This window comes from Populus alba, chromosome 2, assembly GCF_005239225.2.
Source record: "Populus alba chromosome 2, ASM523922v2, whole genome shotgun sequence".
Lineage (NCBI taxonomy): Eukaryota > Viridiplantae > Streptophyta > Magnoliopsida > Malpighiales > Salicaceae > Populus > Populus alba.
In genome coordinates this window covers 13,865,783-13,888,542 of record NC_133285.1, presented here as the reverse complement: position 1 = coordinate 13,888,542, position 22,760 = coordinate 13,865,783, and the positions used below count along the sequence as shown (strand labels likewise).

At 31.1% G+C, this 22,760-nt stretch overlaps 1 protein-coding gene and 1 pseudogene across 1 annotated transcript; one reads left to right on the top strand and one right to left on the bottom strand.

Annotated features, from left to right (window-relative positions):
- Window positions 1-960: 960 nt before the first annotated feature.
- On the bottom strand, window positions 961-6,153 carry LOC118056189 (protein NPGR2-like; annotated as a pseudogene).
- A 13,998-nt stretch (window positions 6,154-20,151) lies between these two features.
- On the top strand, window positions 20,152-21,198 carry LOC118056221 (uncharacterized). The gene has a single exon (XM_035068375.2). The coding sequence runs from the start codon at window positions 20,425-20,427 to the stop codon at window positions 20,857-20,859; it is 435 nt and encodes a 144-aa protein (XP_034924266.1). The 5' UTR covers window positions 20,152-20,424; the 3' UTR covers window positions 20,860-21,198.
- The last annotated feature ends 1,562 nt before the right edge of the window (window positions 21,199-22,760 follow it).

Here is a 22,760-nt window from a genome sequence, read left to right as displayed (position 1 = left end):
AATTAAAAGAGGAAATCCCACTTTAAGATCTGCGCAAGGATGGACTTGTTTCAACCCTTTTATCCAATAATTATTAAATTCAACAACTGATTTATAAAAAAACTGAAATCACTTAAGAGAAAAAAAAAAAAAAAAAAAAAAGAGGAAATGTAAAAATATGAAAGTACGAGGACGTTTTAGAAAGAAAAAACAACGTGGACCATCTGACAGGGCCAGCATCAGCCAATCTCGCCGGGATAGGTGGATATTCTGACATAAACCGAAGGCATGCGAAGCCCCACAAAGACATGCTATCGTTTGCATGAATTTCTAAGTTTAACTTTTACTTCTTTGTTTTATTATTATAATTCGATTTTTAAGCTTATTTGTTTTCTTATAAAATAATTTAAGAATTATTTCAGGCAAAAACGAGTTGGCTTGCCATCCTCCTTCTAGCTTTATGGTTAAAAAAAGAATTAATTATTTTTTCAGGTTTAAATCTTGAGAAAACACTGTTATTTTGGGCATGCAAAAACATATCTATATTTATCCTCTCTCACTATCTAAGTTTCCAAATAAAAAAATATCATTTTAATATTTTTTATTTATAAAAAAAGGGGCCTTTTTCTCCATTTGTCGTCTGCCATTGCAATTTGCATTGATGATAGCAAAAGGTTTACTCGTGAGTCGTGACCCTCTCTCTTTAAACGTGACCACCATCACTGCATGAAGACTGGTCCCTGTTCCTTTTTCTTTTACTATTTATTTGTCTTCACTTTGACACCCTTTTTGTTCGTCGAGTCGTTCAAATTATTTTTGACGTTTCCTTGGGAACCATTTCCTTTCAACCCCCGAGCTTTGTCGGAGATTAGTGACCATGTATTTGGTCTACAAGTACGAGAATCGAGTTCCATGTTGTTCTAATGCGTTAAGAAGACTAAAATTCATCTTGATAACACAGATTCTATGCAATCCAATGCATTAAGAGAACTGGGATTTTTATAGAAAGTTAAAAAAAAAAATTATCAGCTATGTGTTTGGTGTTATGGTAATTTTGCAGATTCTCCATATCTAGTTCCAGATCTTGCTTAAAGCCATCCAAACAATAGCATAGGTGGAGGAGGAATGATTCATGTATGGCCTCCATTTCTTGTGTGTTTTGGAGTACAGGGCTATGAGAAAAAGAATACTTTATTTCTTACTGCTACGTATATACTGCTACCAGCAATGTGCAAAACTCACACAAAATAAGACATGCGGGGAGAGTGGAAAAAATCACGGCCGTTTACAGTACCAACAGCTCTTAGTGGTGAGTGTCCGTCATCTAAAAGGCTCAACTGGTGCTGTCTCTTCAAGAAAAGTTGCAGCCTCAAAACAATCCGCAGCTTCTAGGGAGGGGGAGGGAGCACCCTCAGCTTTGTAAAGTAAGCCAAGATTGTACCACGCAGATGAGTTCATTCTATCAAGTCGCAGAGCAGCCATTAGAAAGCTTCTGGTTGCGTTCGATTGCATACTGAGCCGTCTAAGAACCACGGCTGTGGATACCAAGCTTGGGACATGGGTGGGGTCAATATCTAAAGCACTCACAAAGGCTTTAAGAGCTTCTTTGTAGAGCCCCCTTTGCTCATAAAGTACACCTGCAAGATAATCAATAACTTAATTTCTTTCTTGGTTATGTTTACAAAAAAAGAATTCAGAGTCTAAAAAATGTCTACAGAAAGTAACTACACCTCTCCATCAATCTTAATTGCTTTCTATGCAAAAGAATCTGACTGGTATAGCCAATGCGTTGCAAATTCGGGTCCTCATGGGGGTTTGAAGTTAATGCCATTTTTGGCTTGGCAAACCAACTAAAAACCTTAGCCCTCAAGCAAAGACTTGAAAATATACGGGAAAAGGAGGAGTCGAGAAGGGCTGGAGCAGGGCATGAGGCTGACTTAGCTTGGACAGAACTATCTTAAGCATGCCACATATTGCTTGAAAGAAAACATAAATTTGATGGCTTTTCAGCATCCTGAATTTCAGACATCAGGATTTTGGCAAAAGTGGCAATATGTTCAATGCACACCATCGATTACCACATTTCAGAGCTCAGAAATATTTCATGCATAGAAGATTTTAACATGGCAAAACTCAGAATAGAGCCATCTCCCTAAAATTTAAATTCTAAAACGAACAAATTGAAAGAAGTTCAAAAGATGAAGAATCAGAATTAAGGAGTCCGACAAAAGTAAATTATAATTTAAGTGAGATCTCAATTCACCAGTTGTATGACATCTAGAAGCTGAGTAAGAGCTGATGGCCTTGGATTTGGAAAGACATGTCTCAGCATCATGCCACCGGGACAACCTCATGTAGACGGAAGCCAGATCGTGCCAAACTTCCAATTCCAGATGACTTGGAGGGTTTCCATTGTCCTGCAAAATCGAGTACAAAAAAAGTTAAAGTATAAACTAGTTCTCTCATAGCACATTTTCAAAGAAAAATAAAAAGGGAAAAAGGAACCGCAAATGCCTTGATAGTCTCAAGTAAAGAAAATGGCTTGCATTCTAATCTTCCCATTTTCTTGCCTCCCACATCTCACTCAAGCGAGTGCTTTTCCTTTTTTCTTGATCGATAAAAATCTATGTAATCAAACACCCTAATAGCCTAAAGCTCGGCAAATACAAAAAAATAAAAATTCCTATTAACAGCCAAAAGCGAAGGTAAATAGGACATTTAGGCTAAAATGATCACCTGGCAAGTTCAAATATTTCTGATTTGTGAATTAATAAGTACTGTCATAATTATAATTCTATTAGCTGGGATCAACTCACGAACCTTATACAGCTTTGTCCCAGGTCCAAAGCTCTTACTCTGAATTTGAAGAACAGCGAGAAGCTGGATGTATGACTCAATGCCATTCTCTAACTGACCCTGAGCAATTTGAAGTTTAGCTTTGGTTCTCAACAATTCTCCCTGGTCCCATTTCCCGGTCTGGTCCAGGGCAGCATTAATAACAGTTTCAGCATCCTTATACTGTCTCTGAGCTGATAAGATCCGAGCAAGCAATAACCATCCTCTAATAATATTAGAACCACTTTCTAGTTTTAACAAGTGCTTTGCATAATAAAGCGCCACGTCCAACTTCCTCTGCTCTGCATTTTCTAGGCTGAGATGGTAAAGAATATTAGAGTCTTGCATCTTTGTCATTCTTCCAGCAGATTCCAGGGCCTCAAGAGCCTCGCATTGCTTTGTGACCCTCTCAGAATCTGCAACAGCTACTTGAGAATGTGCTGAAAGTGAGACACCCAGCAAGCAATTTGCTAAACTTTCCAATTGATTGCAGTCATTTTCCAAGCTTTGCAGTGCTCTGCGAGCATAATTTATCCCTTCTTCTGCATGTTTAGAGGTCTTCCCACATATCTTTGATGCCATTAATAAGGCCGGAACACGCTTTGGATCCTCATTACTATGCAACAATTTCCTTAATAGATCCAAAGCAACCAATTCTTCACCTGCTCCATAATAGCATAGAGAGAGAATATGATACCTCTCTCTGCGATCAATAATCCCAGGAAGCAACTCCTCAACCTGGCTGGCCAATGCCTTTAAACCCCCAGAAACAGAGAGGGTAAACGAAAGGTGATCCAAGATTGATGGATCCCACTCAATTCTTGTCAGAATCATTTTTCTTAACAGTATCATTAACAGCAGTATGGCCTCTTCTATGTTGTTTTTAGGTGCAAATGAACTGTCCATCAGAGAGCGGAGGTTTGGGGGGCTTGCTTCACCTCCGCTGTACAGAAGAAAAATGGCAAAATCTTTTTGAATCCTTGCAGTAGTTTCTACATCAAGGTTCCAGTGATGGAGGAGAGCCCGCCGGTATGACATGATTGCTTCACGTGGGGAATCAGCAAGTTTCCATAGTTCTGGAAGCAACTCAACAGCCTTGTTTAGAGTCTCCTGCAATTTAAAGTCAGCGGCAAAGTTTTCAGGCATGCCTTCTGAGAATGAAGATTCAACTATGTCCACAATAACTTTGCAAGATTGAGCAGCTTCTGCAAGGATGATTAAAAACATACATCAGCCACTACAACGATGGTTTGAAAGTTTTTCCATGTCTCATCAAAAACTTTCATTTTCTTTTATATTCTTCCAAGTTCTTCCAATTTGTCCAAGGTTATATGTCTACAAAAATTATCTTACACCTAAACATATATATGTTTGTGAGGGGTGGGGAAGGACAGAAGGAGGGACAAAGGATAACGAGATGATTGTGTGTCATGGAGGCATATGAAGACAGCAGCAAAATCAAGCCATTCATATGACATACTGATCAATTGCACTACTCAATTTGGTGAAACATACATTAAGTCTCTTAAAGGTTCATTTGTGAGATGCTTGGTAAGTTTTCACTTAGTTAATACAGGGAAGAGACACAGTAGAGCCTTTAGGTCATAGGAATTCAGTGTTTTAGGTGGGGATAAAGCTAGTTGTTTGTTTGATGCATGTGGAATTAGGATTGAATAAGAATTGATGTTCGTTCAAGGGTTGGAGTTTAAATTGGGCGTTAACAGTAGCCAAGACACTGCAGCATCAAAATCTAGATGTAGAAAAGGAAGAGATTAAACAGAAAATAGAAAAACAAGAGAGAGAGAGCTCTAGGCATCTTAGCCTAAAAATAATTTAAAACTCCTAAACGAACATTAGTATTCTTAAGCTGACTAGCATCCCAGGAAACAAAGAAAATGTGACCTAATGTACTTAGAGTTTTTTTTTTTTGCAGAACACTATGATCAGAAAGCAGAAGTACCTCTGAACCTCCCAAGATGCTGCAATGATTTTGCTTTAAGGAAGATTGCTTCCATTAGTAAACTGGCAGCATGTATAGACATTGATGGAGTAGCAAAACTTTGTGAGTGTCTCTTGTGGTCTTCTTGTCTTTTAGCCAGAGTAACTTTCATCCTGGGAGTTACAGCAGCAATATTTATTCCTTCGAATACATGAAGAGCAGCTTCTATGTTCCCTTTTTGGTATTCCATTCTTCCTAACAATGCTCTGGCTTCCTGCAAATTGCAGTCATCTTGTGTTAAAGACAAGCCATCATAAAAGTCTTCCACAAAGTTGATTTATTCCCACCAGTATTCTTTTAAGCTTCAAAGTTCAAATCCAGAAACATGTGGATAAAATTAACGAGCTTTAATACATGAGTCTTTTGAATTGTTATAAGAAAATCCAAAGATAATTTCAACACAGCTTTTTAATGTAACTTAAACTCACTGTGATCAACGATTAAAGAAAGCCGAACAGTCTGATCAAGAATCAAGAAGAATATGGAAATGATAAAGTCAGGAGAAACAAACCTCATAGTTCAAAGAACCACGCCCACGAAGAGATAATTCAGCTTCTTCTAGATTGCTGGTGTCTGGTTCCAGGTCCAGCACACCATTTTTTCGAAGAATATGCACCTGCGGGATTTTCTTTGGTTGCAAGAGACTCAGATGAAAGTGTCATTCCATCCACTGCTCTTGATTGGTCTCCAGAGCTGAGGCACTCCATTAACCTCTCAGGTTCTTGCCTAGTTATCTCTCTTTTCCTCCTGTTAACTCTAAATTTACTCTTCATGCTTTTTCACAAGACCTAATAGCCTTCAAACACCACCAACATCAGCGATCAGAACTTCAATGTAAGATGATCAGGTAAACCCTATAAAAGAGTTCATCAGTCATGCTATGTCCTCTTAAACCATAATGATTCATCAAACTCATGCTTAAGCTTAAAAAAATCAAGTTCTTGGATGCAAAAACTGATCGAAACAAATAAAAAGAAAGCCAACACAAATTCAATCTAGATGCAATTAACATCGATATGCAATGATAGATAACAGATGACAAATCATAATTAAAGCCCAAAACCCTAAAATCCAGCATTCGAAACCACACAAGTGCCTCTCGAAACACAAAAATCATCAATATTTCACCGACCCCGCTTCAAAACATCCAACAAACATCTCCCAAATTCAACCCTACACCCCAAAACAATTAAAAAAAACAGAGAAAAAGATCGAAACTTTACAACCCTATTCATATGAAAACAAAAGATCTACAAACAGAAACCATTGCAAAGACGAAAACCCATTTCAGAACTCAACTCCCATATGCAAGTCAAGAATGGAAAGAGAGAAATAAAGGAAAAAACGCTCACCTCTTGTTTTTTCAAAGAGAAAAGGCACAAGCACAAGAGATAACCATCACCACCACCACCCTTCTTTTGAATTATATCAAATCAAAAGTCTTCACTTTCAATCTTTTGAATGAATAAAAAAAATCCAAACCAAGAAACTTCCCTTTTCCTTTTCCTTGAATTATCTTCTTTTTTTTCTCTTTTTGGAGTATTAATTTTATTTTTATTTTAGCAAAAATAAACAAAAAGGGACAGAATTCGAATTGGAATTGGATGGTGATAGAGAAGAAAAGAGAAGGGAAGAGAAGATTCAGAGTGAAATAAGTTGTAAAATAAATAAGTAAATTTTCGAAATAAATTCTCCAGCAAGGAATTCTGTTCCGTGGGACCCACTTCAGTTTTTTTCCTTACCACGGTGGAGCAGCCAGGCGGCTTGTTCTTGTGCCACGTAAGATGGTTTTCTTCAGAATCTGTGCTGGAACTTTAACGGTTATTTAACGAGATTGACAGCTATTCAATTTGTGAGGAGTGCTTTTCTTTTTAAGGTTTAACTTACATTTTCATAGACTGTGGCTTTGATCTAAACTGGAGCGGCTGATTTTGTTTCTATATGTTTTTTTAAGGATTAAATTGAAAAAAATTTATTGTTTTTTTATTTATTTGATAAACTAATATTAAGATTTTAAAAAAATATTTTAATATATTTTCAAGTAAAAAATATTTATTGAACATTTATTTTATATTAATTAACTAATTATATTAAAATATAATATTAATTAACTAATTATATCATTATTACTAAATTCAATTTGACTCAACATCATATTATTTTAATTTTTATCATTTGATAGGTTAAAATTAAAAATATTAAAAAATTAAAAATATATTTTAATTCATTTTTAAGTAAAAAAAATTTACATTATAATATCAAATAGGCATTTTCTATTAAAATACAATATTAATTAGCTGATTATATTATTATTATTAAATTTAATTTGGCTCAAGATCATATTATTTTAATACCCAGCTCAGACTAAACTTTTATAAAATATATATATATATATATATATATATATAATTAAAGAAATAATTAGTGAAACCTAATGATTAGACAGTTTTTTTAAAAAAAAATAAAACTGTATTATTATAAATGTTTTTAAAGAAATATCTTGAATGTCATAAATAAAAACATTAAGAACCCTGTAGAAGATTTGTAGAACTAACTTTGAAAAATATATATATAAAAAAAGTGAAAAACCATTTTGTAAAGCCTATGACCAAGCCATTGACATAAGTCGCATGATGCTGGTTTTTCAAATATTTCACTAGTTGTCAATTTTTTTATATATATTTTATGGGTTTGTCCGATTTTTTTGGAATATTTCAGTTTTTTTTTTTTCTAATTTTTCTTAGCTGTTTTAGAGTTTTCTATTTTAGGGTTTTCAAAAGATTTTATTTATTTTTATTCAGGTATTCTTATATGTTTTTAAAGAATGAGACTAGTTCCATTTAAAACTTGTAACTATCTTTCTTAATAAATATATTTTATGAAAGTCGAATTTGTATTCTCATCCCTTACAAAAAATATAAATAATATCTTAATTATTAGATCAATATTTTATTAATGGTTTTTTAAAAGATATGGCAACCCATGAAAGTTGATATAACATATTTATGTTTTCAAAATTGATTTTGTTTTTGGTGTTATAAGATTAATTATTTTTCTTATAATGATAAATTCTTTGGAAGGTCGGCAAATAACTCATATATTTTTTTATTTGTTTGTAGATTGAAGGAAGAGAATATGAAAGGAAATATAAATATAAAAAAACGAAACACTATTAAAATGATATACGAAGAAAACACTTTAACTATATAAAGATAAATGGATATATAATTCCAAGAATTTATGTGCATTTATTAACCTTCATTGTTAGGATTTAGTTATAAAAAGCTATAAATATTGTAAAAATCCATATGGTAGTTGTCACGGGGTTAAATTTTTCGCAACGAAATTCAACCCAATGCGGCAATCTAGTCCTAACTAGACTCAGCATTGCCTCCCCTTTCACTCGTGTTTCCTATGACTATGTGTTTCGCTTACCCAAAGAAGTTCTCACAATCGCCTCGTCGTAAACAAAAAACAAATACAAGCAAGCACACTTAATCTTTACAAGAATACCTCTCAACCTTTATTTATCTCATCAACAAAGAATTACACAATAATAGTGTGTGTGCTTCGCACATAAATTGCATGCTACACAGCAAGGCTTTGTAGCCTATTTATAGACACATATGTGAGCTGTAAGGCTCGCCCATAACCCCTATTTTTCAGGACATAGTGGGACACTTTCTCCCTCATGATCCCCTTAATCATAGCAACTTGAAGAGCACCTCAGTAATGCTCCACGTTCTGGCCACAAGAAGCTGCCACTTCACCCACGTTCTGGCTGTCTACCTGGCAATCCAACTGCCAGTTGTTGCTGCGTCAGCTGCTGACTTAAAAGGTCCATTATCTAAGCCTCCATGTCCATGCCAAGTCGTCAGCTCAATAACTTGCACAGACCATTGCAGGCTGCCTGCCAAATTCATCTCTGCCACTGTCCATCGCTGCCGAATTCTAGGCAGTGTGCTTTCATTGGCGCGTCCCCACACCTAGACCTCTAACAGCAGCCCCTTAAACCATGTACAATGTTTTCCATGTAGATTAGGCGAGATTGAACAATATATTTAAATTAGTTTTAAAGGAATATGGTTAACCTAACTAGAGTTGGATAGCAATAAAACCTAAAACAACCTCGTCAGTTGGCTTGGTATTCGATTAACTCGAGTTCTAAATCAATTTGAATTTTATCAACTTGAGTTTTAAATTAATTTGAGTATTAAAAAAATATGGTAACAGTTGCGGTTAAAAGTGTTCTTTGCTTTAAAATAATATTATTTTTATTTTTTAAAAAAATTATTTTTTTATATTAGCATGTCAGAATTATTTGAAAAAAAAATAATTTAAAAAAAAACAAAATTTTAAGAAATATAATTTTACTGCCTAAAGTATACAGAACTGTTGGTGCCTTGGTGGTATGGTTTTGGCCCTCGGCTGGCAATGTACATGGTGTTCTGGGAGCCCAAACCAGACACATGATGAAACTGATGGTTGGTAGAGATTAAAAGGAACGGTTGGTGATTTGGTCCTGGCGCCAGGCAGGCAGGCAACGTGCCTGGTGGCCCTGGCTGTCAGCAAAATCAACTAAATTAATAAAACGTGGCCCGTTAATGCACAGAGAAAGCATGAGTGTTGTTGTTGATTTTAAAGGATAGTTATGATTATTTTTTAAAATATTTTTAATTTAGAAATATATTAAAATAATATATTTTTTATTTTTTATAAATTATTTTTAATATTAGTGCATTAAAAATGATTTAAAAAATATCAAAAAATAATATTAATTTAAAACAAGAAAAAAAATTTAATTTTTTTTAAAACGCAAAAATCAAAACACATCTTAAAAAAGATTATATACATATACAGAGTATTTTTAACAAACGACAGGTGATTAATTAATCAATTTAGCCTTACTTGGAACTAATTAGCACTTAATTATTTCTGGTTGGCTGAGTAGACTAATTCAACATGAACACATTTAATTCACACCTAATCTTGGTAGAGAGTTTCGATGTAGAGAATAACAGCTGTTTTTTAAAAGCTATAAGGTTGTTTTTTGGTTAATTTCTTGATACAAGTAAGGTAAAAAAATAAAATGATTAGAGAGAGATAGCAACAAAGATTTAGATATTGTTTGGGAATGCAATGTAAATCATGTTTCTAAAAATTTTAATTTTGTTTTATTAAAAATTAATTTTTTATATGTTTTGGATCGTTTTGATATGTTGATCTTAAAAATAATTTTTTAAAAAATAAAAAATATATTATTTTGATGCATTTCAACACGAAAAAGCATTTTAAAAAACAATCATAACCATAACCACACTCTTAAACAGATTAAAAAAACAAGACTGTTTTTAATACAGTTTTAAATTTTGTATTTTTAAAATATAAATGATACATAGACATGTTTTTTTTTATCCTAATTTTCTATCTCAAAATAATAATATTTAAACAAGTATTTTTCAAAAGTATTGGTTTGCTTAAAAATATATCAAAGTTTTTTTTAAAAAATTATTTTTTATATTAATAAATTAAAATTATTTAGAAAAAAATATCAATTTAATATTTTTTTAAAACTAAATACATTTCTAAAACATATCTAAACATAATTTTAAATACAAAAAGCAAATGAGGTTTAGAGTTTACGCACAAGGTGTAAAGTGAAGGTGTATGCCAAGGCAAAATAAGACACTATCTTTATACATATAATGCCAAGTAGATTATAAGAAAAAAAAAACATGAAAAGATAAAAAAAAAAAATCAAAACAATAAAAAACTACGTGATTAATCATAACATACGATATAATATTGTGTTATTGCACGAAGATTATAACTTGTGTTTTTGCCCATCATATCTATTGAGATTTAATAAACTACATTGTTATTTTTTTTTAATTATATTAAATCATTTTCTAGCAAAAATAAAAAAATATACTTGAAAATAAAAAATTAATATATTTTCTAGCAAAATATATATTTGAAACACAAGTACTAAACACACTCAAAACATATGGAAGCAAGATCCATAGTTTTAAGACCCAATCCGGTCAAAGGCCTAGGTTTCGGGTCTTGACCGAGTCACCGGGTAAATTTTTTTTAAAATCAAAACGATGTCGTTTTAGTAAAAAGAAAAAAAAAAGTTAATGGGTTTGCAACCGGGTCTTGCTAGGTCATATCAATTTTTTTAACCCAATCTAATTTTAATCTCGAGTTCCAAATCGATCCATCGGGTCAAGCCAAGTTTCAAAATTATGGCAAATTCTATATCATTTAAATTATGCCAAAAAAAAAAAAAAAAAAAAAACTCTTTGTTGAGGGGAAGGATCCTGTAAAAATTCTTGATAGGTCCACCAAGTCAAGAGCCTAATGAGTACTGCGAAAGGCTAGGTATAAAATAGATGCTGTTAGGGTTATGAGTTATGACTTGGGAGTTTTTAATTTGATTGAGACCTTTCCGGAACTGTACATAAAATAAGGAAGTATATATACGTTAGAAGTCGATCCGTAAATTAATTCTATTAGACCGACATGATTGTTTTATATTTTAAAAATTATTTTATTAATTTAAATTAATATATTTTTTATATTTTTTAGATCATTTTAATATTTTGATATCAAAAATAATTTTTTAAAAATAAAAAAATTTTATTTTAATATATTTTTTATGAAAAACACTTTAAAAATCAATCGCTATCACATTTCTAAACATATAGTATTGAGGTTGAAACTTATTTTTTATTAAAATTGATTTTTTTTTAATATTTTTAAATGGTTTTGATATGTTGGTGTTAATTTTTTATCAAAATTTCAAACATTTTCATATCTTTTTAGATCTGTTTGGAAGTGGATTAAGATTTAGTTGGATTTATATCTTGTTTTATCTATAATTTTGAAGATCCTAGTGAAAAAAAAATTCAAAATCTTGGAAATATAATTTATAATTCTTTTAAAATTTGTCGTTTTCATGAAAAGAAGGAGACGAAGAAAGAGAAAGCTACAATTTATTACAAAGCATGAACTGAAATTGAAAATATGAAAGCCAACGGTAAACCTTGACTTAACTTTTAAGAGAAGTAACTTATGCTAGAATTGATTTTAAGAGGAGTAAAGTAACTCGACTGGCACTCAAACTACAACTGATAGTTGACAAAAAGACCACTGCGTGGTTGCAGGACAGAACAGTTACTTTCATGACAGAGAATATTTTTTTATTTTTCTGTTTTATAATATTATAAATTCATTTCAAAACTTTCTGGAGAATTTTTTTTTTCCCAACCAATCATATTTTTATTCTTTTTCTCTTTTGTTTTTTGTCCTCCATTTATTAAGAGTACATTTAAAAAATATGGTAGCAATTATTTTTCAAACTATTTTTTATTTAAAAATACATCAAAATATATATATTTTTTAATTTTTAAATATTATTCTTGACATGAATACATCAAAACAATTTAAAAAATATAAAAAAATTAAAATTTTACAAAACTCAATTTATACCGTGTTTTCAAACCAGTTTCCAAACAGTGCATAACCAAACACAGCTTATGGTTTGAGGTGTAGTTAGAGGGTGTTTGGGAGTGTGGTAGCGGTTGCTTTTCAAATAGCTTTTCATGCCGAAAAGCATGCCAATAATGTTTTTTTTATTTTTTAAAAAATCATTTTTGATATCAGCACATCAAAACGATCTAGAAAGTACAAACCACACTTAATTTTAGCAAAAAAAAAATTAAAATTTTTACAAAAAACAGGTTGAACTACAGTCCCAAACAGCCTCTTAATACAAAGGGAAAGTGCTCATTTAAGATTTTAAAAATATTAATTGTAGTTCAATTTAATTTTATTAGTTTTTAAATGCATCCCATCTTCTTAAATGTTTGCCCTTCGTGTTTCTTGGAAACTTTCCGTTTACCCCTCCTGTCTTTCAGTCCTAACTGCACGCGGGTGTTTCTCATTGAGGTTGAACCTGTTTTTCACAAAATTTTAATTTTTTTTTTTGTTAAAATTGAGTGTGGTTTGTACTTTTTGGATCGTTTTGATGTGCTGATATCAAAAATTATTTTTAAAAAATAAAAAAACATTATTTGCATATTTTTCGACATGAAAAACTATTTGAAAAGCAACTGCTACCACACTCTCAATCACCCTAATTATATTTTCTTGAATTCTACCAGCTAGTTTCAACCATACAGATGGGTGGGCCCCAAGGAACATCTCGCTGTCAATATTACAGTACATTTGGACGTATACGAGTTAATTACAAGAAGAGGAACCTCTGGAATTATAGTACGAACTCCGGTCATTTAAAGTTTGATAGCCATAGGTACGAAGTTACGAACCTTTCTTCCTTGTTTATTTTTATATTTTAGAAGTATTTTTAAAAAAATTAAATTTTTATTATTTTATTTTAAATTAATATATTTTTTAATATTTTTAGATCATCCACTAATATTAAAAATAATTTTTAAAAATAAAAAAATATTATTTTAATATATTTTATAATAAAAAGTAACATTTCAAATTATTTTTTGTTTAAAAAATATAAAATTAGTATTTTTTAAAAAAATTATAATTATAATATATTAATATTAAATATATATATATATAAATTATCATTTTTATATATTTTTAATTAAAAAATATTTTTACAAAAATATTTTATGTTGCATTGTCATACACTCACTGTATTCTTTCAAGAAGCTATTTCTAACATAAGATACTTCTTTAAAACAAGTATGATAGTGCTATATATTGAATTAATAGTTTTTAGGATTTTTTTTATGGTTTTGATGGGTTAATATAAAAAAAAATTAAAAATTTTATTTTAATATATTTTTAATTTAAAAACAATTTTGCAAAAAAAACCAATGCCGTATTGCTAAATTCTCTCAAGAAGCTATCTGACATAGGATACATTGAATCAACTTTACCGGGTGCCGTCCTCTGCCTTTGTTTTCTCCTTAATTAGATCATTGACTCTATCATTTAATTAATTACATAATAATAATAAAGAAAATCCAAGGAAACCACTCGATCATGGCTACAGATGGTAAGAAATACCTACTAAGGGTGTTGTTGGAACATAACATCATCACTTTAATATAATATAAAATAATTTAATTTTTTTTGTTCTTAAAAATTACCGATATCAAATTTTATAAATTTTAAAATTACTAGAAGTTTATATGATCGCTAATTTTAGAGTTCATATAATTAATTAAAATACATACAAACTGACCCGAGCACTTATATTAGTAATAAAAAAAATTAATGAATCACATTATGCAGTGAATTTGAATAATTTAGTTTTTTTTTTTATTTTAAAGTATCTTCTCAAAAGGTAATTAATCAAATCAAAGACTCTGGATTTCATAATTTTCACCAAGCCACTGAATTTATTGCACGCAATTCACAACTTACAAGGCAAAGAGAAAAAAAATCAGGATTTAGTTGTAATGATGAAAATAAAAATAAAAAATAAAAATTGATTTTAAATAAATTTTTATAATTTTAAAATAATAAATATGAGGGATATATTCCTATCTTCATCTTCCGTGTGTTTAAAGACTTGTACGATGCAAAGAAGGTAGAGGGGTTGGCATAATAAAATCCAAGTACTTCTCTCCTCAAATTTATTAACTTTGCTATAATCCATACTCGTGCCGAATTAGCTTTTCATATATTTTAGATATATTTTTAAAATATATTTAAAGAATGGATCTTGAGTTCCTTTGTCATAAGAAAAATGTATTATTATTTTTTTTTCTAATTTTATTGCAAATACACTTGTTTTTATTTTTAATTATTCTACTCTAACTCCTTTATTATCATAGTTTTTAAAACTTAACTCAAGATAACACATGGTCATATTTGAATAGTTTTAATATCTTGAAATCTTTTTAATTATTTATTAATTTTACTAAAACTATCAAAATTGAAATACATAAATCTAACACTGTATTTTAACTTCTTTGTAATTGTTTTTATATTCTTAGATGCTCATAGATGAATTTAAAGTTAATATTCTTTAAGGAATATTTTCTTTTCTTATATTAATGAAAAAATCTTTATAATAATAATAATAATAATAATAATAATAATAATAAAAAGCCTACTTGTAACAAGCTTTCTGTCAACTAAAAGCATTCCAAAATATTCGAAGCCGGCTTTAGAAAGTGCTAAAAATGTGTTTGACTTGATCTGTATACCAAATTTCAGAGTTTTATATGCAAAAAAAAAAAAAAAAAAAAAGTCAAATATTCTGCGTCATTGCTCACTAGAGGAGTGAAATGGATCGAATGGTTACGTGTGGATACCATTTTCTTTAAGGACAACACGTGCATGAAATTAAATGGTGCTGGCCAACTAACAAGGCATTAACGAAGTACTTAGACCTATGATCCGTGCTACGCTATGAGTCTATTAAATTTTTTTTAACATGTAACATTAGTGTTTAGATAATAATAGTAGTTTTAAAAAATAAAAATAAAAACTGAATACTCAAGTCATTAGTGTACAATAAATATTTGATAACAATTAAACAAGATAAATAGACATACTCCGAAGAAAAAAAAAAATATTAGAGATTTCTTATTATTTTACAGTAGACAATACCCGCCACCATATGACCCTATTGAAACAATCCAAACACCATTGCAAAACACACATGACGGTATTAAAAAAACCGCATGGATTGCTAGAGTAACACCGCAAAAAAAAAAAAACAGTGATCATCTACTTATATTCAACCAATTAATTCCATGAACTTAATAATAAGATTTATTTATAAAAAACAAACTTAAAAAAAAAACAATAGATAAAAAGATCCAGGAGAACACAATTAAATAAATAAAAATAAATGATTAAACAAATGACATAGAAAAGTTGGAGAAAAATAAAGTCTAATCTTCAATTAAATAAATACCTAAGGATAAAACCAAAAAAAGACATTAGCTTTAAAAAATATTAAATTAAAACCTCAAGCGAACCCCCTAAAACTGGGTTAATTTTTAAAACTTGCAGCTCGTGAAATCCTAGATAAGGGCTTAACCAAGAGGCTAAAATCCAAACAAATTAAAAGTTGAAGAATGAAATCAAGTAAAAAAACAATTTAAAAAGCTTTGCAAAGAAAAAAAACAACAATCAAAAGAATGATAATGAAATTTAATAAGAAAAAAAATAATGGAGGGTGAAATCTGAAAAAAAAAAATCAAATAAAAAAATTATCTTAGATTTTATAAATAACAATTAAAAGAATAAGGATTAAATATGACAAAGTAAGAACTTGAATGAGGATGAAATTGAAATAAAATTATAATTTAATAAATTATTTAAAATAAGAAAATAATAACCAAAAGAGCATGGATTAAATAAAAAAGAAAGTGAAGTTTTAATTGTTGATCTGAAAAATTCCAAGGTAAGCGTAAAAATTGAGGAAGAGAAAGGAAATAAAGGAGAATAAAAAAGGAATGACCACCAACAAACTTATTTATGCATGCACTGTTTTTTTTATTGAGAACATGCCGAGACGTATTGAAAACAATCCTAAAATGATAAATTTGGCCTTTTGAATCAACCGCATGCGTCGTCCTAAGACAACAAAGCAACTGATGTTTGTGCAATACGCGTTACCATATTTCTTTAAACTTACTTTTTATTTATTAAAATAGTTAAATGACCCCACCCCAGTTCACTAGTTACAAAAAAAAATAGCAAAACAAAAATAGTCAATTCAAGTTAACTTGCCAAATCCGTGACTTAAGTCACAAGATGGGGATAACCTCGTAGAAGAAAAAACCCAAACAAATCATGAAATCTATTTTCCAATCAATTCAATGTTAAAGGATGAACTTGAAAAAGAAAATCAACTAGAAAAAAAGAAAACATACTGGAGCCAACCTACCTACTTAAACCATCAAACATGCAGGTTACAAAACTAGAATAATTTTAATAAAAAATAAATTATAAAACTCAATATCTAATAAACTTGATGTTGAATAATAAAATTAAAAAAAAAAAAACACCATTCCAATGCCTAGTATTTTTTGAGGAGTACAATAAAATGCTCTCATCTTTTTTTTTTTTTGTTAATATGAGCTATAAAGACTTAATAAAGAAAAAAAATAAAGAGACTCATTAAAAAAAATTGATTAGACCTATGATGGAATTAAATTTAATTTAGGATTGACTTGTCACAAGACTCTAATCATGGACTAAAATGGTTGATCTGAATCAACCTCAAGTTTTTTCAATAATCAAAACAGCATTTTTTTGATAAAAAAAAATTAATAAAAAGATCAATGTGTTAAGAAATGAGTTTTGATTCAGTTAGCAGATTAATCCAAGTTTTATACTTGCTTAACTATTTTTTTTTTGGTAACTAAGATTAGTTCAAATTCTAGATTTGTCATGTTGGTTTGGTTGTTACAATTATGATAATGAGCGAAACCCTCTTTGTTTTTTTTTTTTTTTTTGGTGGTTAACATTACAATTTGTATGCATGCGTGGATAAAGGTCTGTCCATCTACACAATGTGTGAAACCCTTTAGTTCTCCATTTTTTATTTTCAGTGGGAGCATTGGAGCTGCCATTAACCGAAGGATGATAGTGTTAGACTAATAAAGCTAGTCATCATAAACACTGCAGAAAAAATGAAGAAGCAGCTTGAATGCTAAACACTAGATAGATGTATCCGACCGTCGATTTACAAATAATATAAATTATTATGATATGATAGTTGAAAATTAAATTTATGAACATTATACCAAATAATAATTATATATAAAAAAATAAAGCATAAAATTTATTAAAAAATTAAAAAAAAAAAACAATACAAGGCTGCCCTTATTAAAAATCCCATAAAATAATCAATATTAAAAAAAATCTAATCTATATAAAACTTAAATAAAAAACCATAAATGAATCATACACCTCTCTAAAAACTAAACACGCCCAATTTTATTTAAAAATAAGCACAATATAATTAAAATATAAACAAAAAATTTATTTAAAAAATTATACACAAATAATGCATCATTTTTTTTTAAATGAAAAAAAAAAAACAAATATAAAAAAAAAACCAAGTCAGACACTTGTAGGCTAGTCTAAGCACTTTGAATGTGGCTGGCATATTGGGTCTACCAATCATACAAGATCTTCTTGTTTTTTTCCCAATAGGCAACATGATTTTTTAGAGAGAGAGAGGGGAGGGAGGAAAAATAAACCCTTCTCGGAGCTCCTTCGTAAGTTGCCTCGGCACACACACATTGTCATTGTGCTTGGAGTAGCGAGGCACATTGAATATTGCCCCATAAGGTGACGCTTGATTATGTTTTAGAGTCGCACGCACCACCCAAATGACATGGGCGACGCCCCCCACTGGCGTGTACTCAGCACGTGTTAGTCATTTCTGAATATAAATAACAATTTATATACATATAAATTGACCCCATGTGATATTTACAATAAAACCACACGGGAATGATGAAAACATCCCTACATACAACCTTATTTTTGTTTAAACCCAAGGATGATTTTGTATTTGAATTGTTTCAATTAAAGAAAAAGACAGAGAAGCCCCTCAACACATGCATATTCTCCCTTCTTATATGTATACTTGTATCTTAACTGTTTATTTTTTTTATGAAAAGACAAAAGAAGCTCCCAACCCAAATGTTAAAATTTCATGCTCTAAAGGGTAAATCAATATCGATATTGTAGCTCAAAAAACCTGAACGGATCATTTTATTCTTGATCATTTTTTTAATGTCAAATATATCCCATGAAAAAAAAGTTTTAATGTCAAAAAGGTTTTTTAATCCTACCCCTAAATGCATGCTTAAAAGGTTTTTGTTATAACATGGGTTAGATAGATTAGCTCCGCGCATGGCTATCTTAGAAAAAAAAAAAAAAAAAACCCAATCTCAAACAAGGAAAATAAATGCTGAAACACAAATTCTACATGGAATCGTTGCTAGAGTTCCCTTTTCTATTCTTCTAGAAAGTTATTTTTGCCCTTTTTTTAAAAGATTTTTCAGGCGAAATATCATGAAAAAAAAAAGAGCTTCGTAAAATCTAAATACCATCCATTTTTTAAAATAAAATTATGATAGAAGCAATAAAAATAGAAACTACAGACTAAAGTCTTAGGCTTTTAAGTATAATTCAACATAAAAGCATCACAACAACATATATTATTATCATTATTTTTTACAGCCAAACGAGCAGCTCCAACCATACCAAAAGCCCCTTCCCTTTAAAAACCAATTTAAAATACGCTTGGTGAAATTCAATACATCATTTTTAAAGATGTTAAGAAATTAAGACCGAGAATCTAACATCAAAGTATTCGAAGATCACATGCTGTAAAAAGATGGTTACAATGAATCTCTTAAAAATAGGGTTGACCAAAATTACCAACTAATTTAATAATAAAAAAAGTTGATATAAAATTTATGGAAAAAACCAAACCAATATATCAAATTGAGAAATCCCAATAAAAAAAAAACTAGTAAAATATGTTTTTATTTTAGATATGAATCAATGCAAACCAAGTCAAGTCAAATCAAATTGAAACAAAACAAACCAAATCAATTTTTTAAAAAATAAAAAACTAAAATTTGAAAAAAGTCTAGGCTCATTTCAGGTCTGTTTGAGAATGTGGTTACAATTGTTTTTTAAAGTGTTTTTCGTGCCGAAATACATTAAAATAATATATTTTTTTATTTTTTAAAAATTATTTTTGAGATCAGCATATCAAAACGATGCAAAATATATAAAAAATTATTTTTTAGCAAAAAATAATATATTTAAAAATACGGGTACAACTGCATTTCTAAATACATCGTTCATCAAAATCTCTAAAAAACAATTAAAAGGTCGAAGAAATATTTTTAATTAAATAGAAAATAAACTATTCATTTAATTTTAAATTTAATTTAATTTTTTTAATGGATTAGATTTTTTAATCCACATGTCACCCTTCTTAAGATCCACAAGTGAAAATGGAGCCTAAAAAATGACGAGAAAGTGCTTTATTGGTAAGAGTTGCGAAGAAAAGTTATAATCATGTTTAGTGTCTAATTTAACAACTAATCACTCTCATTGTCGTATGAATTGGGTTTGGCAAAAGAGAAAATTTCTTGTCCTTTTTGGTAAACCTCAACAAGCTGGCATGCCCGACCTTTAAAATGGAAATATAACTAAATCAAGGGTTATAAAATGAGGATAATAATGTAATTTGAATCCCGATGGCAGATCAAGTAATATTTGTATAAAATCAGGGCTCATCATCTAATACATCCTCTATAAATATAGACTAACCCCACCTCCTATTCATTCTCTACTCTCTCTTCTTCAATTCTATTCTCTCTCTCTCTTCTCCGCTCTCTGCTTTCTCTCCCTATACGGAGCCATAAATTGCTGGCATCGTAGAGAAGCCAGAGATTCTGGCAACTGCCCTCCCTGTTCACCCCCTCCTGTTTTACCCCCTTTTCACTTTTTTTACCCTGGTAGGTCCCAACATCATTTTTACCGTCTGCGGTATTTTTATTTTCACCGCAAACAAGGGGAGTTACTCTTGGGGAGTTGCTGACGTGGCATGCATCGAAACGACAGACATGAATACCAAAACGATGCGTCTTCCACCACGTCGCGTTTTGACGCCAAGCAAGCGCAAAGAGAGAGAGGGCCCTGATACTCTCAAACCGTCAACACCCACAAAATTATCCAAGCCGGCTTCGCCCCAAGCCAGCTCCGAAAAAGGTTTGGACTCGGCCTCGTCTAACCAGCTCCTAGCCGGCTATTTGGCTCACGAGTACCTCACCAAGGGTACCCTCTTCGGTCAACCTTGGGAACCGGCTCGAGCAGAGGCCGTGCCTGTCTCGGGTGTGGACCCAGCCGGGGTCGTGAAGCCGGCCCGTAAAGCCGAGCCCGAGCCGAATAAAGACAATTATGAGAGGTACGTGGAGGTATCACGTTTGTTGAAGATAGGTGGGCCCAACATACCAGATATTATCAACCCTACCCAGCTCGCACGGTTCCTACAGATGTAAGCGTGTGAGGAAAGGCGGTTCACCACGTGTTCCCGTTTTGCTCTTCCTTGACACTCAGGGAAAAGAGATCATTTTAAATCCGGGAGAAAAATTGAGATTCTCAAGCGGCGGCGGCGCGGCGGACACGGCGGCGGATGCGGTGGCGGATAGTGAGAAGAGAGATTTACTTTTAATTAAATTTAATCTCTGCTGATTAGATAGAACCGGGTAGCATCTTGTACTGTTGTTCATACATGCGGAAGCGTCCATGTTAGCTTTAGAAGCTTAGAAATTGTAGATCTCGACCATGCTAGTGTATAAAAAACATGAATGAAAGAGGACTTGTTTTTTTTTCCTTAATCTTCCAATCTCATCCCCGCTAGGAAGTTATTTTTGCAATAACACCCACGATAGAATTGAATATCAACAAATTAAAAGGGTGGATTTCTCCATTTTTGATGATCAGATTCACTCGACATGTAACATCAAGATGACCTCCATCTTTTTTCATCGTTTAATTGTTTACAAATTACTCCTTACAGCTAATATATATGGATAGTTGATAACTCAGTCACACCTTATCTGTGAAGCGTGAAAAGACACCACTAATTCATCGCTGGGACTTGTATTAATTTCGACTTTGAATTTTATTGTCCCTTCAGTTTTTTCACGGGAAAATTGTGAGAGAAAACCTCAAAAGGCTGTTTATATATTTCTTAATTGTCTAACCACTGATTGCTGTGGTTATTGTGGGTTGGTTAGATTAACCCACGAGTTGGACGGTCAATTTATATTTACTTTTAAAATATGGTTTTTTTAGTATTAAATGAAGCAAAAGCGACATTTTTTTTTTTTAACATACATTAAAAAAATTTAGATTGATTTATGCTTGTCTCGCCCAAATAGCTGATTGATCTGCAAATCCAAGCACATCCCATCTCAGCTGAATTCTGAATCAAAGGATCGCTACGTCAACTTGTCCTGTCAGGTTAGTTTTATAAATATTAGATATAAAAAAATTAAAATACAGGGGCCGAATATTATCAAGCCGACATGCACAAAAACATACTGTGTATTTTTTAATAATTTATTTTGGTTATTAAAATTTTATTTTGAGTGATATGATTTTAATTGAAGGTCAATTGATTTGAATTTCTTAGACAATAGTGAAATTAAAATAATATAAATAAAATTAAAAATGCACCAAGCATATAGAGGGTAGCGTGCCTGAGATTGTATGGAAAAATACATTGAAGTTCTCAAACTTTAAAAATAACACAAATTATATAATTCAGGTCCCTTAAAATCTAAACAAAATCAATTTTGATACAAAAATTTATTTGTATTATTTTTCAAGGTTGGAAAAAAGAGAAAGAAAAGAGACGCTAGATTCTAAAAATGAGAGAAAAAGTCATCGTTCAAGCCACTTTCATTACCAAAATGATTCTTTTTTTGTGTTCATGGGTTACATGAGACGAGAGAAGTTTGATGGTGGCTGTTTAGACTCACAATGTTGCATGAAAAACAAATATAAGTTGGCAAATATAAATATAACCCGATTTGATTTCATGTTTTCGAGCTTTTGTTTTTGGTATCTTGAGTTGATGATTTGGTTTGTGGGTGTTCAGAAGGTGTTAACAAAGTATTTTTGAATTGAAATGGTTTGAAAATTAGATTTTGAATAAAAAAGATGCGGCTCTAATTTTCGAGCCACCACTGTGGTGGCTGGAATCTAGACTTGTAGATGGCATGCCACCTGTATATATTTTTTCTAGGATAAACAGGGTCAGATGACAGGTTATCCACCTCTTTAAAAATATTTTAAAAAATAGAAATAAAACCATGCGCGTGAGCTTGGATGTTAAGGCCCAATCCCTTGTGGGGAGCCTTAGGCAACATGTCTGGGTTGATTTTTGGCCCTC

Excerpts from the sequence above, each read along its gene's own strand:
- LOC118056221 (XM_035068375.2), top strand. The coding sequence starts at position 20,425 with ATGAATACCAAAACGATGCGTCTTCCACCACGTCGCGTTTTGACGCCA.